Raw genomic sequence first — 17,846 nt, 5'->3', positions numbered from 1 at the left:
CACTGGGGTCTGGAGAAACTTGTGCTCAGATGTGCTGCTGCGAGGTCAGAGATGTTCACGTGGGGACTGAATCTGCTGCTGCTCCCAGCGTGTAAATGGGCTGGAGTCAGCAGCTGTTGCTAAAGGTGCCTCATTGTAACCAAGAATTGTACACCAAACAAGATGCTCTCCTTGCTGCGGTTTGTGCAGCATCTCTGCCCACACTGTCATTCAGGGAGGTAATGGGATTTCGAGTGCCCCCTTGTTGGAAAGGTTGAGATGCTAGATTCATGCCATGCTGACTACTGAGCCACAGGGACGTTTCCCCATTAAAGCCTTATTTCCTAGTGCACATGGCTTCTTGGAGCAGCAGGATCAGGGTTTGCTGCTCTTGAACCCATCAGTAACACTGGGCAGTGATGGATGCTGCCTCTCCCCTTATACTGGGAGCTGACGTTCCATGGATGCTGCTGAGTGTTAATTCTTCAGTCAGAATGGTCTAAGTAAAGTAAAAAGGAGAAGCTGGAACAGGTGAGTTCCAAGTAAGCATGAAAGTAATCTCATTATATCATGCAGAGCGCAGAGAGCTGGGTGGGATGAGGAAGCTCTGCCTCGTTAGCAGGCACGCAGGGCTCTGAGCCCTGGCACTGGCCTCTCTGCTCTGTTTAGTTTCAGCTTCCCTTAAAATTCCTGCTGTTAATCCACTTTGCTCACCCGGGAGCCAGAGGCCTTCCTGCTATTTTCTGTCAAATTAAATTAATGGGGAGGAAAAAAACCAACAAAAAACCAACAACAAAACAACTACACAGATGCTCTAAATCCCAGGCTAATACTGCTGAGTTTTGGACATCGCATCTTCTCAGCGCGGTTCAAATGCAGCCCTGGAGACACTGGGGCACATGGAAAGGCAACAGACGGCAATCGCTGTGTTCCAGGAGGGCTGGATTTTTCATTTAGCTCTGGGAGGTGAGGTGTGGGATGGATTTGTAGGTGATCTCCCTCTGCACACACATGTGGATGTGAGCAGGCTGATTTGCCGCAGGCAGTGCGCAGGAGTTGTTTGTTGGGTGCACTGAGTGCATGGATCAGATGTGCTTTTTTTGCTGAAATCACTGTACAGAAAAATTGAAGCTCCTACATGTGTGAGAGGGTGCTGCCCAGCAAACTGGCTGGGAGAGCCGGGGTGGGAACTCAGTGCTTGTGGTTTGGGGATGTTTTTGGAGTGACTGGAGGTTTTCTTTTAAGATAACTTCAGGCCCTTAACTCTTCATAGCCAGCATGGGAACTGGAGAACATGAATCACCCTGGTCACAAACGCTCAGTGGCAGGAGCGCCTGCAGATGCTGAAGTGCAGAGCTGTCGTGTCCTACAGACACAGATGCCATTTTTGTACAGGGAATGATTAAAGGAAAGGTTGCAACTGCCACAGCATGGCACTGGCCATCTGCCTTTATTTATTTTTTGTTTTTTGGCTTCTTGTATTTTCAAGTATGGAGAAGAGCCAAGGGGAGAGGGGAATGGGCTTTTGGCTATAACCAAATATAGGAAGCTAAACTACATTTCTTTGGTAGGCAGCTTCCTGGCGTCATGGCACCAGTAGCACATGATGTGCTCTCATAGCTCCTCTTCCTGCACTTGCTTTCTTTCCTTCTGGATGATTGGGTTGGAAAGGAAGCTCTTGCAGGCTCCAGATTTAGGGCTGAAGTTTCATGGTACCAGGGGGATTTTTGAGAAATGAAGCTGTATGCATGTATTTGCTTGCTCTCTTAATAGCTGTTAGGGGATGAGAAGTTCTACAGAAGGTCCATATGGAAGTATTTTCATGAGTATTAATGACAACAAGCTGTTTGGGTCTTGATGAAGATCTGAGTGGGAGGGAAGTAGGGATCTGGAGCTGTTGGAGCTACTTGTGGTCAGTGCCAAGGACGTGCTTAGGGCTTTTGCTCCATTGGAGCCTATGCAAGAACCAAAAGTAAGCACTAATCCTATGGAAAATACGTGTTCTGGGCTTCGTTTGCTTAGCCATCTTTTAGTTGAAAACATATTACTGAAGTCAAGACTGCTTGCACGATGAAGACCAAAGTCTGTATTTCCACTTTTTGACAATTGCTAGGCAAAAATCACTGAACTACATTGTGAACATCAGTTTGGGTTTAAATGCTTTTCTTCATTCCGATTAAATTCTTCTGCCATCCCCAATTTAATCTATGAAATGTTAAAATATCAGATCTATTCCTCTCAATTGAAGCAGGGACAGCAGAGCTGCGCATCAGTAAAGAAGTTCTTCAGTATAGCATCAATGTTGAAGTGTTTGGATGGTTTTCACATACAGATTAGGAACCTTTTCATTGCAGCACTTGTCCTTTGTAGGTTACATACAGGTTACCCCACTGCTTCAGAAGAATTTGGTTTTGCTGTTTGCTTCATGTTATTGATTGCCCCTCCAATATGGCAGCAGCCTCCTTCCACACCTGCTGAAGCAAGAGGTCTGGCAGCCAAGGAAGGGGTTAAAACTTTCCTTTTTTCCTTTGCTTTTCTGTGGTCCTTCTCAGACTGTTAAAGTCCACATGTTTTCTTTCTGATTAAAGGAAAAATCAGAGTGAGAGTGCTTTTGGCTCTTTTGGCATGTGGTGCTCTATATAAAGAGAGGGAATAATCGTTGCTCCATGTGATAAAACTGGCAGCAATTCCTAGCACATGCCTTTAGTTTTTGTCTTTCCTTCCTGCTGTTAATCTTGCACAAGCAAGAAGCCTCTGCAGAGATGCTTTAAAAATGCAGTTGAACTTGATATCCATTTTTCCAGAAATCAGCAGCGTGGATCAGAAGGCATGAAGCGCATCCTGACAGTGTGAACTCATTGCAGCTCTTGGTTTGGTTCAGCAGTCTTTGGTTGGATTCCTATTGGGTTTGCAAGACTCCTCAGACAATCTGCTGATAAAGGTTCCCCTCTTGTCTGACTTCTTTTCTAAGAGTTCAGATGCTAACATCCACTCCTCCAGCTTTTTCCAGACCATGGATTCAATCACAAAGTCTTGATTTGTTTCAAGCCTGCAGTGTGCTGGAGGTCTGCCAGGGCAAACTGCAGATCCTGTCCACAAAGGAGGAGAGAAGGCTCTGGGATGACCTTATAGCAGCCTTCCAGGACCTGAAGGGGGCTACAGGAAAGCTGGGGAATGACTTTGTACAAGGGCAGGTAGTGACAGGATGAGGGGAAAGGACTTTAATCTGGAAGAGAGGACTTTTAGACTAGATATTAGGAAGAAATTCTTTACTGTGAGGGTGGTGAGACACTGGAACTGGTTGCCCAGAGGTTGTGGATGCCCCCAGCCTGGAAGCACTCAAGGCCAGGCTGGATGGGGCTGTGAGCAACCTGGTGTAGAGGGAGGAGTCCCTGCCTATAGCAGGGGGTTGGAACTAGATGATCTTAAAGGTCTCTTCCAACCCAAACCATTCTAGGATTCTTTGATCTGTGGTGATGGAGAATGCCCAACCTGCCTTCAGCTGCTCCTCCTCCATCCGGTGAGCCTTGCTGCCAGAGTGGCTGTGAAAGGAAGGATACACCTTCCAGGGCACTAAGTGAGCGTTTCTGCTGACTTCTCTAGTTTGACTGTGTGCAGCTTGTGAATGATGTTTTATTCCTCAGGACTGCAGTCTGAAGGAGAAGGACTTGTTTTCCACGTTTCCTTTATTTCCTGAAGATGTGTGCTTCAAATGAGCTCCCACCATGTTTCGAGTTAAGCGTACAAGTGAAAGCTTGGCTTGTGGTCAGGTCCAATTCTTCTTGGGCTGATGCTGATTTTACACATGGCTAAGCCCATTCATTCCATTTTGGGCAGTTACCTAATTACCAGGAGCCAGAGAGTGCAAGCTGGCTGATGATGTGGCTGCCTTTTACATGAGCAACACATAATTCAAACACTTCTAGTTTTTTTATATGCATTGAAGGTGAACTCTTGCCACCAAGGAGCTTCACAAATCCAGATTTTCCATGTAGAAAAAAAGCACTGTTTGGGTTTTTTGAACTCACTGGCTCTTCATGGGTTCATGTTGAGCATGCCCCATTCCAGCAGAAGTACATTGCAGGCTAGGCTGCCAAACTCAGGTGTGTAGGGTGGGGTAGTAAGGTGTATGAGCATCAGCTTTGATGATCATCTACCATGAGTAGATAGTCTGTAATAATTTCATTGCTTGCTCTGTGATCTGTGCTGTCTCGTGCCACCATTTCAAAGAGCTCTTGCTTCAGTAGTGGTCCCCAGCTTGTGTACATCTATGGGAGGAAATGCTTGGAGCCTTAACATTTTCATAGATCTTTTGGGGATGATAAAGGCACCTGGAATTGAATGGGATTTCTGCTTGTGAAGCCAATGACCCTGAGTTACCTGCCCTTAAACAGGCAGTTTGGTAAAATCCCTTTGTACGTATGGGGACATCTGGTATCTGAATGGGTAGATCTGCTCTAATCTAAATGGGGGTGAGTCCAAAACTGCCTCTACACCTCTGAATTTCCTCACCTGGCAGTCATTTTTTCTGACCTCGCTTTTACATTTTGATACACTTCTTCCCGTATTCATTTTTCTTTTCTATCTGCTTCACTCAGTGTTTAAAATAAAACCCCGAAGCTTGAGAGATGAGAATGACATTTACTATTAAATGCTGGAGGCACAAAATGTATCTGTTATGTTTCTCAGGAATTGTGCTTCTGTGCTGTGGATGCGTGAAGGGTAAGTTAAACCTGAGAGCTGCCCTCGCTGCGAATGGGCTGCTATCAAATACTTGTCAAAATAAACGCGTTACTCAGCTCCTTTGAGGTGCTTACAGGGCTATTTCAGCGCACTCTCATTTACCCACAAAGTGAAACTGCTCCATCTGTCAATAACCATTATTCATGTCCCTATTCTTAGTAGCAGCCCGTAGTGAATGTAAACACGTTTACCTAAATTCCGTCTGCAGAAATATCTGTGAGATTCCCAATAACGTCTGTCTCCTGAATCCTTAACTTCAGTATCCATTATGGCAGTACATCAGAAAGCAACAAGGGCCTGAGCAAAACTAATTTGTCATGAAGAGCTCCATCATCAGCCAATGAAGACTTTGAACAGTGTCTTCAGTTTAGCATTTAGGAGGAATTCAGGTTTAGGAGATACTTCTGAGTGCCTGGAGGAAACCGGGGCCATTTCTTGATGAGGCTCCATGGGGATGGGTTAATGGTTGGATGAAATAATGTTAGTGGTCTTTTCCAACCTTACTGATTCGTTGATTCTGTGCCATTTCAGACTCAAACAGAGGAGGTTTGCTCTCGAATGATGCTCACTCGCATCCACACCCTAAGAGCCCAGATTTTCTACTGTCACCACTTTTTCTCAGTTTTCCTGTAGGATTGCAGTTTCTTCTGCAGTCTGCATACATGCCTATCAGTGCAGATGTTCTTTGTGTAATAGATAGGGTGGTGGCACAGCCTCCTGCAGCTGTGGTTGGGAAGAAGGCGGCTGTGGCTCATGTCTCTGCACTGAGCTCATTCCTCTTGTTGCCTCCGCATTAGGAGCAGCTGAGCACAGAGCCCCTGGGAGTGTTTGCCAAGTCATAGGAGCCCAGTAAATTAATTGGGGTGTGCTGATTTTGCTATTCTTGGTCATAGGCCAGGACATAACTTGCTATGTAAGTCCTTTTGTGGGTACTGAAGGACTCTTTGGCAGCTTAGACCTCGAGCCCTGGTCCTTCAGCCCCAGGCACACCCTGCTGCTGAGCTGGGCTGGAAGCTGTGGCTCAGGCAAGGTGAGAGATGGGTTTACCTATGAATTTTGTTTCCTGCAGTCTGGAGAGGAGAAACACAACTGAACGTCAGCTGCTTTGCTGCCCTGGAGGAAAAGTATATTAAAAAAGAAAAGTAAATAACATGTTCCTGTTAAGTGCCTGTTAGTTATACATATTACATCTAAAAGTAATTATCATTTAATTAGCAGTTTTGCAACAGTGGAAGGAGATGAAGTCACAGTTGCATTGCATTTATTACCATTGGCAAGCAAAGGGCTGTGGTCCCATTTGAAAATTGTTGGGATTAGGATTAGGTATTTTATGAAGTGAGGTTTGGGACCTACAGCCTCTGCCCTCCATCCTGGATGCTTTTAAGGATAAACATTTGCTTTTTTATTACTATTTTCTCTTTTTTATCTCTCCTGCACCAAATATTTTGTTATAATAACTCAGGGGTCAGAAGTGCTAAAAGGAGGAAATAACAACAAAAAAAAGCTTCTAGCTTCATGCAGATGGAGTCCCAGCATTATGTATGTGTTTATGTGTCCTCCTGCCAGTGGGGTTTTGGAAGCAGTGCAAATGCAAATCCTTCTATCTAGAGCTGTCTATAAAACATCGTCACTTTGAAGAACTGGCAAACAGTTTAAAGGTGTTTGATGCCTCTCTCTGTGTTAAATCCAACCATCCTGGACAACTGATGAAGGCATCTCCTATTCTGCTCTGCTTGATGAGATGGATTTCTGTTGCTGCCAATTAGCACAGAGAGGAGGTTTGAGTATTCTTCTGGTGAAACTTTCAAGCCAGTTCCTGCCGCTGCCCCAGGGAGTGCTGCTTCTAGCATAGAATAAATAGGTCTGATTTGCATGTATAAACACTAACCTTTTAATGAAAAGTTCACGTGAGACTGAAAACTCCCGAATAAGCTGTTCAGGAGGGCACTTCCCACTTGCATTGAAGAGGTGACTGATAGTCAATAACAGGAAAGGACCATGACCTTCTGCTGATTAATCTTTAAAAGGTGTGTGCTCGCCGTACGTACCTTGTGTTAAATAGGAGCAGCTTTCCTGTGTGCAGTGTGGGGATGCACAGCAGGGGGAAGAGACTGTGATTTGCTTTCACCTCCCAGCTCAGATGAAAATTGCAAGCTGCTTTATTTTGCTGTGATTTTATTTCATGTGGGTTAGCAAGTTTTAACTGAAGGAGATACAGAAAAGCATCTATTTTGCTCATGTAGACAAAGCTTTGTGGCTGAGCACCTGGATTTCTCATAGAATAGTTGAATAGGAAGGGACCTGCAAGGATCAAGCCCAACTCTTGGCCCCACACAGGACCACCCATAATTGAAACCCTGTGCCTGAGAGCATTGTCCAAACACTTCTCAAACTGTACTATGCCTAGGGGTGTGACCACTGCCCTGGGGAGCCTGCCCATGACCACCACCCTCTGTTGAAGAGCCTTTCCCAACCTGACCCTCCATCCTCCTCTGGGGCTCCATGAAGAAGATGCCACTTCTTCACGAGGGCTTGGGGGATGGGAAAGGAGTGAAGGATTTACACAACCATCAGCATTCAACAGTGTGTTTGGTGCTGGGTGATCCAACACATATTTTGGTTCAGGATGTCCGTATTGTTTGTCATGGCCAAGTATTTGGTTGGGGCAGAGGCTGTGATGCAGACGAAGCTGGCCTGGTCCTCCTGCAGGGCTCTTACCCTGATGTTGTGGCTGAGAGCCAAGGCGTGCTGGGGGTTGCATGCCAGCTCATGTCTGTTACAGGTGGGTGCACTTCCATCAGTTCTTCATCTCGTGGTTGATCAGCCTCTGTAGCTGGATGGATGTACCCAGGCCCCTTGCCATGCTTGGGATGAATGGCATGCTTTCTCTCTCTGATGGGCATGCTGCTCTCTGTTTTATTCACACTCATGTTGTGCACACACTTCTCCAAAGGAACAGCTCTCTCCAACTTTTATTATCTGCTGCTGTTCTTTGAGCATCACTGTGGAGGGTCTGGCTTTGTCTGCAAGCACCTGTTGTGCTTCTCACCATCTTACTGACAAGCCTGCTAAATGTTAGTGGATGGCTTCCCAGCTAGTTCTGAGTGTGGTGGCTGCACAGCAGTTAGGGAGCTGTTTGATGGCAGCACGTGTCTCTGCAAGTAAAACGAACAAGCAGTTCCAAGATGTGCTTTGAGTTTAAGACCTTTTGGGGACCAGTCACATAGGAAAGTAAAAACAGGTTAACTAGACACTGTGTTTTCTTGACTTGTCATCCATGCTAATCTGTGCTCCCCATTGTATTCCGTGTTGATATGCAATAGCTTTCCAGACAGGAAAATATTTTTCTTGCTATTTTTAACATACTTTTCAGTGACTTCCGACTTGAGCCAGTGTAAGTATGAAAATCATGCTCTGTTTTATCTCAGCCTCCAATTCTGAGCCCGTGTGGCCTTTCCTGTGTGACCATCCCTAATAAATCACTTTAAGGGATAATTATTATTTCCCCCAGTTTTACTTTTGTGGATAAATGAGTGACCAGTAGGGTCAGCACCCCAGCTTACTGATGTTTGCAAGTGTGCAGTTGTGCTACAGTGCCTTGTGAGACCCTCTTTCCCCACATTCTGGGCGGGGACCTTGGCTCATCACTGCAGGTCGGGGGCTTTCCACCAAGTGGGTAAGACTGCTTTTCCCCATGAGTGCTTCTGTCTCCAGGAATAGCTCTGCAACTGCCATTAAGCCAGCTAAAATGAAGAACCATCTTTTAAGCTTATCTCATGGGAGAAGTCTGTAATTGCAACCATTTCCTCAAAACCGTTCCCAAACAGACTGAGTCCCGATTGAAGGGTAATTATCAAATTAACCTTCTCCACAAAGTGACTTCTTCAGTGCTGGTGCTCTTGAGTTTACCATTTTTTGGTTCAAAGCTGTGCACCTCAAATACTGTGATGCAGCATTGCTCCCTTGTGCAGGCAGCACAGGACTGGGACCATCAGTCAGCACCTTGCACCATTACCAGGAGTCAGGAGTGTGATGGAGAACAGCCCCAAAACGCACGTGTGTGTGTGAATCTTAGTGACACTGAGCAAAGATTCCTCCCATCTCACAGAAGCTGGTATGGAAGGGTTTCTCAAGGTTGTCTTCTTCAGCTGAGATCCCTACTAGATCACCATGGGAGATGGTTGGAGAGCTGGTGTGTGATCTGAGAATCCTCTGTTTCCATGTGGCAGTGGAAATGGGGTGAGTGTATGGAGCCTTGGGTTACATTTTTCACCTGGCCTCTCTGACCTGGCATACCATGGTGGTGTGTAGGGCTGTGCTGTATTCACTGGGGGTGACATTTGTAAAAGGTTAAATGGTTTTTAATTAAGTCATTACACGTTTTGAGGACCAGTGGGATGGTTTTTCTCCCTTCTTTGCATAACGTGAAGGACAGAGGGGGGGAGCTCAGGGACCATGGTGCAGGTAGGTGGGCTTCAACATCGGCAGTAGCTTAAAGCTTCACCAAAAAAAAGTGATGCAGGTCTGTGGAGTTCTTTGGGTATGGAACTGCAGTTCAGCTGACAAAATGTGGGCTGTTACTGCCTGCACATTTTGACTGTCTTAGCAGCATACGTTTGCATGAAATGTCTTGCTAGAAGTGCTAAAAATGGGAGCGTGGAGTTGGGTTTTCTGGCATCCTGTGATCTGAAGTGCTGGGCCAACCTTCAAAAAAACCTTTTTTGCAAAATAGGCAAGGACAGAAAACTCTTTTAGGTAATGACCTTGGCAGCAATTTTTAATGCAGCAGGGGAAATTTTTCAATTAGGTTAGAGTCCAGAAGCTTGGATGGGTAATATAAATCTGCTTTAGATTTGCATGCCGTATCTTAACACAGCACAGGCACTATCAGGGCCTGCACATGGCTTTCGTTGCTGCCGGTGGCCTAAAGCAAGACTTGAAGCAGCAGACTGTGTGATTTCTTACTTGTAAGGTTGTTAGCTGCAAGAGCAGTTGACTTCAGATGACTTCAGTTCGGGAGGGGTCTGGCATATGTACCAACAGTGGTAGTTAATTCAGCAGATCTAATGCAGAAGTTACTGAAGTGATTTATAAATGCTACTTCTGAAGACCATGTAGGTATTACACTCACCTGGTAGATGAGATACAGAGAGGCTGAATGCCTTGCCTGAGGTCCTGGGTGAGTCATTTCTTGATGTGGGAATTGGAGCAGCCATACAAGAAAGCAACAGAGTCAGATGGATCTCAGGCAAGGTCACAGCCATGGCAGACAGAATGGATGTTTTCAAAAATGCATCGTTTTCACAGCTTCTGTGTCATTAAAAGTTAAAGTTGTATTAATCTCCTGTAAGTGCAGAGAAGGCATTCAATCTAGCATCTCTTTTATGTGATATCTCTTTATTTTTAATTTGTTCCACAGACTCCGTGGTACTTAGCAACAGCGGGAAAATAAACCCATTTGAAACAGGCAATTAAACAAGGTCACTGGGGCAGGGAAGCTAGAATTATTCAAGAAACAACTATTGCAGATGCCATCCTGGGGATGATATTAAGCAAGGTACGCTGCTGTGGGCTGAAGTGCCTTTCCTTCCTAGAAATTTTATTGCATTCTCTTGAAAGACATCCAGCTTTTATCAGCCCACACCATTACACAGGCACTGAGGGGAAGCTGAGAGCCTGGCTCCTGCCTGACTCAGTAAGTGCACGTAGAAGCCCCTCTGTAGGAGGCAGAAGCAATATATATTTCTCCTTCCAAGAGCCACTTCATCCGTGACACTGGGGCTGCTGGGATGGGCATCTTGTGCGCTGTTGGTGATGGCTTCCTGCAGCTGCCCTGGTGCTCCAGCACCTTCGTTACTGCAGACTTCTGGAATTAATGACCCGAAGTTCGTTGTTAAAGCAAATCCTGGCTCTGCGGTGGCTGTGCAGGCTGTGTCTGCCCTGCACGTTTGTTTCTGTGAGAAGCTGTGGGGGCACAAGGGGGTGGATGGGTGCAGGGAATCACTGGGTCCGATGTGATCCAGCAGCAGGCTTGTTGTTTTCCATTTCATTTTTAATCATTTGGTTCCTCTCCTCTTCCGTTTCTCTGGCTGGGGTCAGACACATGAGATCCCGTGGGATTAACCCAGTTCTACAGCCAGAGGGATCAATCCTTAATGCCACGTGATTGCATTTAATTTCCATGTGTATTCTCTTCTTAGAAAGCTTTGTTTTGCAAATCAGTCTTTATTACACAGCACCGTTCACCTTCGCACAGATAAAGAAATATGGAGGTGTGTAGCACTGCAATCATTTTTGTTTGAAAATTGGGTTCTTCCTTTTATTTAGAGCCAAAAGAAAATTCTCTTACCATAGCTTGCCATGTAAAAGTAAGTGAAGATGATCACCTTAACCCAGAAAATAATGTATAGGATACTATTGGAAGCTGTGTACTTACTTTTGCCAAGTTTGTTAATATAACTGAAAATTTTGATGTTATCTGAGTCTGATGTCAGCTCTCCAAGGCATTTCAACTCTCCAAAGAGCAAAAAGGGCAACCAGGTCTGGTGGGAGGTGTCCCTGCCTGTGGCAGTGAGTTGGAGTTGGAACCAAAGGTCCCTTCCAACCAAAAGCATTCTTTGATTCTGTGATGATTGTTGGGTGGTCACTGTGGGATCCAGGCACAAAGCCAGCACAGGTGAGGAGTTGATACTCCTTAAGGAGAAGTTTGGGCCTCATTGTCTCCTGCTGAGATGGGGCTCCCAGCAGTGACCCCCAGTTGGAACACAGAGGTACGGACAGGCAGCAGAAGAGGGAAATAGTGCATATTTTGGGTAAGTCTTAGATCTCAGAATGCAATGTGTGATGTTTGAGTTTCATGCATTGAGTGAAGAGTGGCAAACATTGACATCAGTGACAGAGAATGCCCTTCCATGCGGGTAAAAGACCATCACAGGTGTGCTGTGTGTGCTGCAATGTCTCCTAAAGCTTTGGGGTTGGGTTGCTGTGGGAATAGCAGCTCTATGGCTGACACTGATCAAAAACAACAACGCCTTCGTGGAAACTGGGTGCCCAAGCAAACTCCAAGTTCTCAGCCTTCCTGCACCTGTATGACCACCAATTTTATTTTTTTTTTTTAGTATCTTTTTTTCTACATATTTTATAGCTTGCGCTTTAGCATAAAATTGGAAGCAAGATCCAGTTGTGTAGGAAAATTAATTTCCTTGAATTGAAGAAGCAATCTACTTGAGACTTTTTAATCATTAGATGGTAACTGTGTGCTAAAGAAAGGAAGACCGTTAACGTAACTTAATAGACTAGGATAAATGTTTTCCTCTGTACCTTCTTCATCTTTATTTAGAGATTCATGCTGAGGATATTTCATAAAAGCTGTTCTTCTTGACCTTCTGTCACTTGCAGCTTAGACAAGCCAACAGAAATAATGGCGAGGATCTGACACTGGATTTCTGGATGCTAACGCAATGATTGTGCTAAACATTTCTGTTCATCCTTTTCTGCCAAATTCTGCTTTTCCTTTCTCATTAAAGCGAGCGCAGCTATCGGGACAAGCAAATGCATTGAGCTGAGCTGGGCTGTGTGGTTTTTAAAAACTGTGTTAATGCTTTTAATTAAGGGGCAGAGAAACAAGAGGCTTTATCAGCTCTTTGTCTGCAGGCCATAATTTCGTGGTGGATGGGCTATCTGTTATTGTAAGCGTCCACCTTTTTGAAGGATTTACTGCAAAATCAAATGGTGTTTTTATTTAAATAGTTGAGCGTCGCATGATTCTCATTTATTTAATATGGAGGCATTGTTACAAAGAAGAATGTAGCCCTTAATTTGTATTGCTTGAGGGAGCTCGGATCCGCTCGGGAGCGCTGCTTTGCATGCTTTGTGGTGTCGTTTGTTGAAAACTGAACACACAGGAAAATGAAGAGGAGGAAAATGTGAAGGTGAAGTTGCAGAATCCCCACCAGGCTTTTTCTGCGAGCATTTCTGAAAAGATCAGGGACTCTTTGGTCAATAAAGAGAAGGTGTGTTGCAAAATAATGATGAAGAAAACCTTTCCTGGGCGGCAGTCGAGGGCTGGTGTTGGCAATTTGGAGAAGTTCTTTTTTGTGGTCCTTTCCAATTTGTCTTTTCAGAAAGTGGTAACAGCATGGCCAACTGGCTGCCCAGAGAGGCTATGGATGCCCCATCCCTAAAGGTGTTCAAGGCCAGGTTGGATGGGGCCCTGGGCAGCCTCGTCTAGCATTAAATGAGGAGGTTGGTGGCCCTGCTTGTGTCAGGGAGGTTGGAGATTCACGATCCTTGAGGTCCCTTCCAAACCTGGCCGTTCTGTGATTCTGTGTGATTCTGTAATGTTGTTGAAAAATAAGGTTATTCCATTTGTACTGGTAAACCCTTTGGCCGAGAGGTTATCATTTTGTTGTTCCAACGCCACCGTGGCACATCCTACGGGTGAGCTGGGGCTCCCCATCCCTGCCCAGTCAAGCTTCCATGCACAACTGTTGACAGTTGACAACCTTGCTGGGATGGTGAGTTCCCAGTGCTCCAGATGAGGTCCCTCTGTCCCCCACATCTATTCCCCATGGGCTGGGTTGTGGCTGCTCTGTATAAAACCAGAGCAACTTCTGTTTAATTGCAGCAGGTGATTTAGGATAATGGAGCTATTAGATTTGGCATCTCTAACGTGCTTATCGTTTCAAAAGAATTGTTTCCACTAATGGCAGCTAACTTGCTACAAATAAAGCAGGAAAATGGAAATCTTAAGTACTGGAGTGGCATGAAGCATTACACTGCTTATGGGAAGGAAGAGTGAGCTGGCTGTCAGGAGCAAAATCTATTGGAAAAACCCCTCTGATGGATTCTGATGTTGACTCATTGAATATGGCAGCAGCATTCAGATGTTCTACCAGTCTATTAAAAGTATTTAAAAGCCTATAAATAATAATATTTAAGTGGCTACAGCTCTTCATCCATGGCTCCTCTGGCAGATGTGGTTGTTTGTGCAGTGTGGATGGCAGGGTTGAGCACGGGCCTGATCCTGTGAGCCACGTCTGTGAATGTTTGAGGATGCTTTCCCCCTCTGCAGTCGCTGGTTGCTTGGCTCAGCCTTCACTGTGCTCCACAGCACAGAGCGCCCATGAGCTTTGCTTTAGCCAGGGCTGGGAGGCTGTCTTTAAAATCTGCCGTCTTGTTTCCCTGTTCATACCTCAAAACCAAGTTTCCTCCAGAAATCATGCTTTTCTGAGTGAATGCAATTAGCAGACATGCATGCAATCCCTTACCATGCAAGCCTTCTCCAGGTCAAGCAAGGTTGTCAGGATGCAGAGGTGGTGGCCCTGCTGTCCTGTATGGTTCCCCCTGCTCAAAGCAGCATCATTTTGTTTGCTTGGTGTGGGCAGGAGGGATCCTGAGCGAATGGCAGAACCTTGGCAAGCCTTAACCTGTAAAATTCCTCATCTCCTCCCTGCTGATCCCTCCAGTTGGATGCTTGTGTTGTTTTGTTTTTTTCCTTTACAGCATGGTTTCAAACGAAAGCAAGTTAAAGGAGCAAATGGTTTTTATATTTCTATTTTAGTATAGAAAATATCCTGGGGGGTAAGCTCTCTGCATACCATAACCACAACAGATTAGTGTATCCCCGAGCAGCAATGGCATAATGATATGGTTTTGTTCAGTGCCGTGCTCTGTAGCAAAGTGTAATTTTACAGACAGGGTCACAAGTGTTTAACCGCTCACAAAATGCCCCCAAACGTGATCTCAGCTTGCAGAGATCAGAACAGCATCCTCCTCTCAGGGAAGCTGTATCAGATGGAGATGCAATCCAGCATTTTGCAAAGCAACGAGGGAGGGCTGCTTTATGTGCGTGTGGCAGCAGGGGTGCTTAGTAAACACCACCATCTACCCTGTCCTTGAAATTGCATGGTTATTATAAATTAACCCCTGACACTGAGTTTTTTCTCAATCTTTCTGCTGTTACACTGATGTCATTGGTATTGGTAGGATCCCTCCTGTTTTCTTCTGTTACTTTCCTTGCCTGGGCACTGCTTGGCTGCTCCTGCAGCAGTGTGAGCTGGAGGGCACGGGGGGTTCATAGGTGAGTGGGAGAATTTCATCTCAAGCTAACTCAGGGCACTGTAGGTATCGGTGGAACTCAGCAAAAGGCACAGCAACGTTTCTGCAAGCAGTTGTCCTCAATTTTTAAAGGGTTTGCTTCTGTTTCATGCTGCTTCATAGCTGATAGCAATGCCTTCATGATATATTATAAAGTTCCTAAGTAGAGACCTCTTTTCTTGAATACTAATATCTGTCCTGAAGTCTACTCTGTTAGTAGGTGTGCTGGAACAGAATAAGATGAAGGAAATACCAGTATTTTATTTACTTCGCACAGGGGGAATGGAAACCCAAAGATGGTCCCCTTGGTCCACTGAAGGTGGAAAACTCTCAATAATTTGTTGCATTTCTGTTGTTTTTCATTTCGAACAGGACGCCAGCGATGATCGGCTGCTCCTTTGTTGTGCACAGGAAGTTCTTTGGAGAGATTGGGCTCCTTGATCCCGGGATGGACGTGTATGGAGGGGAGAACATAGAGCTCGGCATCAAGGTTTGTGCCAAGCTGTGAGCAGAACCTCACCTAGCGTTACTTAAGGAACCAATGCAAAACTTCAGCAGGTTAACACAGTTATTAAAACATTTCAGGTGAATTGTTGGCTTGCTTTAGAGAATTTATATTTGAGTTTAAAGGTGAAAATGACTTGTTTCTGGGGGCAATATAAACTGACCTTGGTCGAGTTGTCATGTTGGTTGGTCTGAGCCGTAGATATCTTAAGCATCAGTAGAAATACAGCACTGTTTTAGGGTGGAAGTGGGACTCTTGTGAGTGTATCAAGAAGATATCATAGAAGCATTTAGCAGTTGCAAATAAAATATATTCTTAAATAGGAAAAGCTTTTAAAAGCGAAACACTACCAGCCATGTTTTTAGAGTTTCCTCAATAAATCCACGAGACATTCCTCGTTACAGCATCTACTGTGACAGCATCACTTGATTACTGTGTACAATATTAGATGGGGTTTAGTGATTCAAATGTGTACATACAGTGAAGTGATTCATAAGCAATGAATTCAGTGTACAGAAGCAACCTGGGGTGGAGAATTCTTTGGAGGTTTTTCCAGGCATAGTTTGGAGTACAGTACTTGTACGTTAACAGGCTGATAGGGAGAGACTTGAGACTTATAGCTGGAAAATTGAATTGACTGTGCTGTTGTAAAAATGAAAAATCACTGTTCAGTTCATAGATTTACCAGAGGATATTTGCTTTGCTGGCAAATCAAAAGAAACTTAAAAAATCTATTGTTATTGGCTACAGGGAGCAATAATCTCATTTAAACAAGGGAGTAGAAATTAAAGGCTTTAAATATGCCACATAGCTCTTCTCCATATGAAGTGATTATTGTGTATCATCATGCAACTCGCTTCCTGGGTCTAGAGAGATCCAGCTCCAAACTAAGCTCCTCTTGTGACTATCCTAATTTGTTTATCTATGGTTTTTTTTTAATATCATCACTGTGGAACTAGTCCTCTCACAATTAATAATTTAACCCATCTGTTAGGTTTTGGGGGGATTTCATGGAAGATTGGTTTCTTAACTAGAAAAAATAAGATGATGTCTCAGGGACAACTGGTGAACATATGTCGTCTTCTTTTTCACGTGCTGAACTTTTTAAAACCATGCAATAAACATCCTTTTGGAAAAAGATAATCCCTCTCTTCCTCTCTTCCCCCAGTGACTCACCCAGGCTTATGTTTGCAGCCTGTGTGTTTCCCTGCTTCTTGCACACACGTGCATTGCATGTTTCTGGTCAAGACTTTAAAAATATTGGTGGTTTTGGTAGACAAAATAGTTAGGAAATCTACCTTTTTAGGCAGTAGGTTTTCAAACATCCCTGAGCTTTTTAAATCAGTGCATGTGACATCTTTGGGCAGCGGAGAGTTCTTGGCACAGTGATGCCATGTAACGTCTGTTGGCCATTGTCAGGTCGCTCATGTTGAGGGGAGAGCTGCCATAGATGCTCTGTTTACAACTGCCAGATATTTTTAGTTCTGCTTTACAGTAAGATTCTGTTTATAAGTAGTTTACCCAAGGCTAATGGTTGGCTGTATAAGGAAGCAGAGAATTGTTGTGGTTTCACACGGAACTCGGGGTGTCAGATGGATTTAGCTTTTCCCAGTCATCCTGCAGCTCAGAGATTGTCAGCCCTTCCCCACATGCCTGCAACCTTCCATGGCCAGGGTCTGTAACAGCCATCTCACGTCATCAGTAATGCATGACTCTGATGGAACCAAATCTTTTCCTAAAGGTTCAATTTGAATACAAAATGTCGAGGCTTTTAATGCAGTTTCTGTTTGTTTGTTTTGACCGCAGTCAGAGAAGCAATTTGGTGCTACCATGTTTGTTGTAGTGATTCTCGGATGAAAAATATGTACAGAAAGGATTTATTTTTGTTTTGATGGTGACGCAAATTCCATTCTGAGAATCGTGGCAATTTTAAAAACATATTATTCTTGTATTAAAAAAAAAAATTGCTCAAAGAACAAAAATGAGATAATAAACCCATTGAGGCTTTGAGAACAAAATTGAAAAATTACAGCGTTTCAGGCAAAACCACAAGCTTTTTGCTAGATTTTAGCATAATTTTTAATGCTAAAATTAAAGGTAAATTATCCGAATAACAAAATGCAATAAATAATTGAGGAGCTTAGATTGTCCTAACCTTGAAAGGCCAAGGCTTGGTACTACACGAGAGTCTCATGAATATGTATCTGTTGTATATGTATCTGTTGTATGGCATCTTTGCGTAGGGGAGGATTTGCAGATCGCGCTTTCAGTTGCTGATTTCAGTCAGCTCAATGAGAATATTTCTGTGCGAGCCACTTAAAAAACCCAAACCCCATTACTCACATTCACGAAGTAGCTCCGGGCTCACTGCTCTCCCTTACGTGCTGGGGAGCATCCTTGGGTTGCTCAGTTAATAATAAAGCCATTAAGCTCGTTCTTGCCCTAGGCAAATTCTTGTTCTGCTCACGGGGTGGTTTGGCCCCGACGTGGGGAACATGTTGTTCTTTGTATTGTCTTTTCT

General features: G+C 44.5%; 1 protein-coding gene across 1 annotated transcript in view; it reads left to right on the top strand.

Annotated features, from left to right (window-relative positions):
* The window catches only part of GALNT17 (polypeptide N-acetylgalactosaminyltransferase 17), a 185,048-nt gene that overhangs the window by 102,653 nt on the left and 64,549 nt on the right, over positions 1-17,846 (top strand). The window contains exon 6 of the mRNA XM_031591913.2: positions 15,193-15,310. Coding sequence (XP_031447773.1) covers positions 15,193-15,310 — 118 coding nt within the window. The remainder of the gene's footprint in view (positions 1-15,192; positions 15,311-17,846) is intronic.

The sequence above is a fragment of the Phasianus colchicus genome, chromosome 21, assembly GCF_987193195.1.
Source record: "Phasianus colchicus chromosome 21, bPhaCol1.hap1.1, whole genome shotgun sequence".
NCBI classification, from domain to species: Eukaryota; Metazoa; Chordata; class Aves; order Galliformes; family Phasianidae; genus Phasianus; species Phasianus colchicus.
The sequence above is the reverse complement of the archived record's forward strand: the minus strand, read 5'-3'. Positions and strand labels throughout refer to the sequence as shown.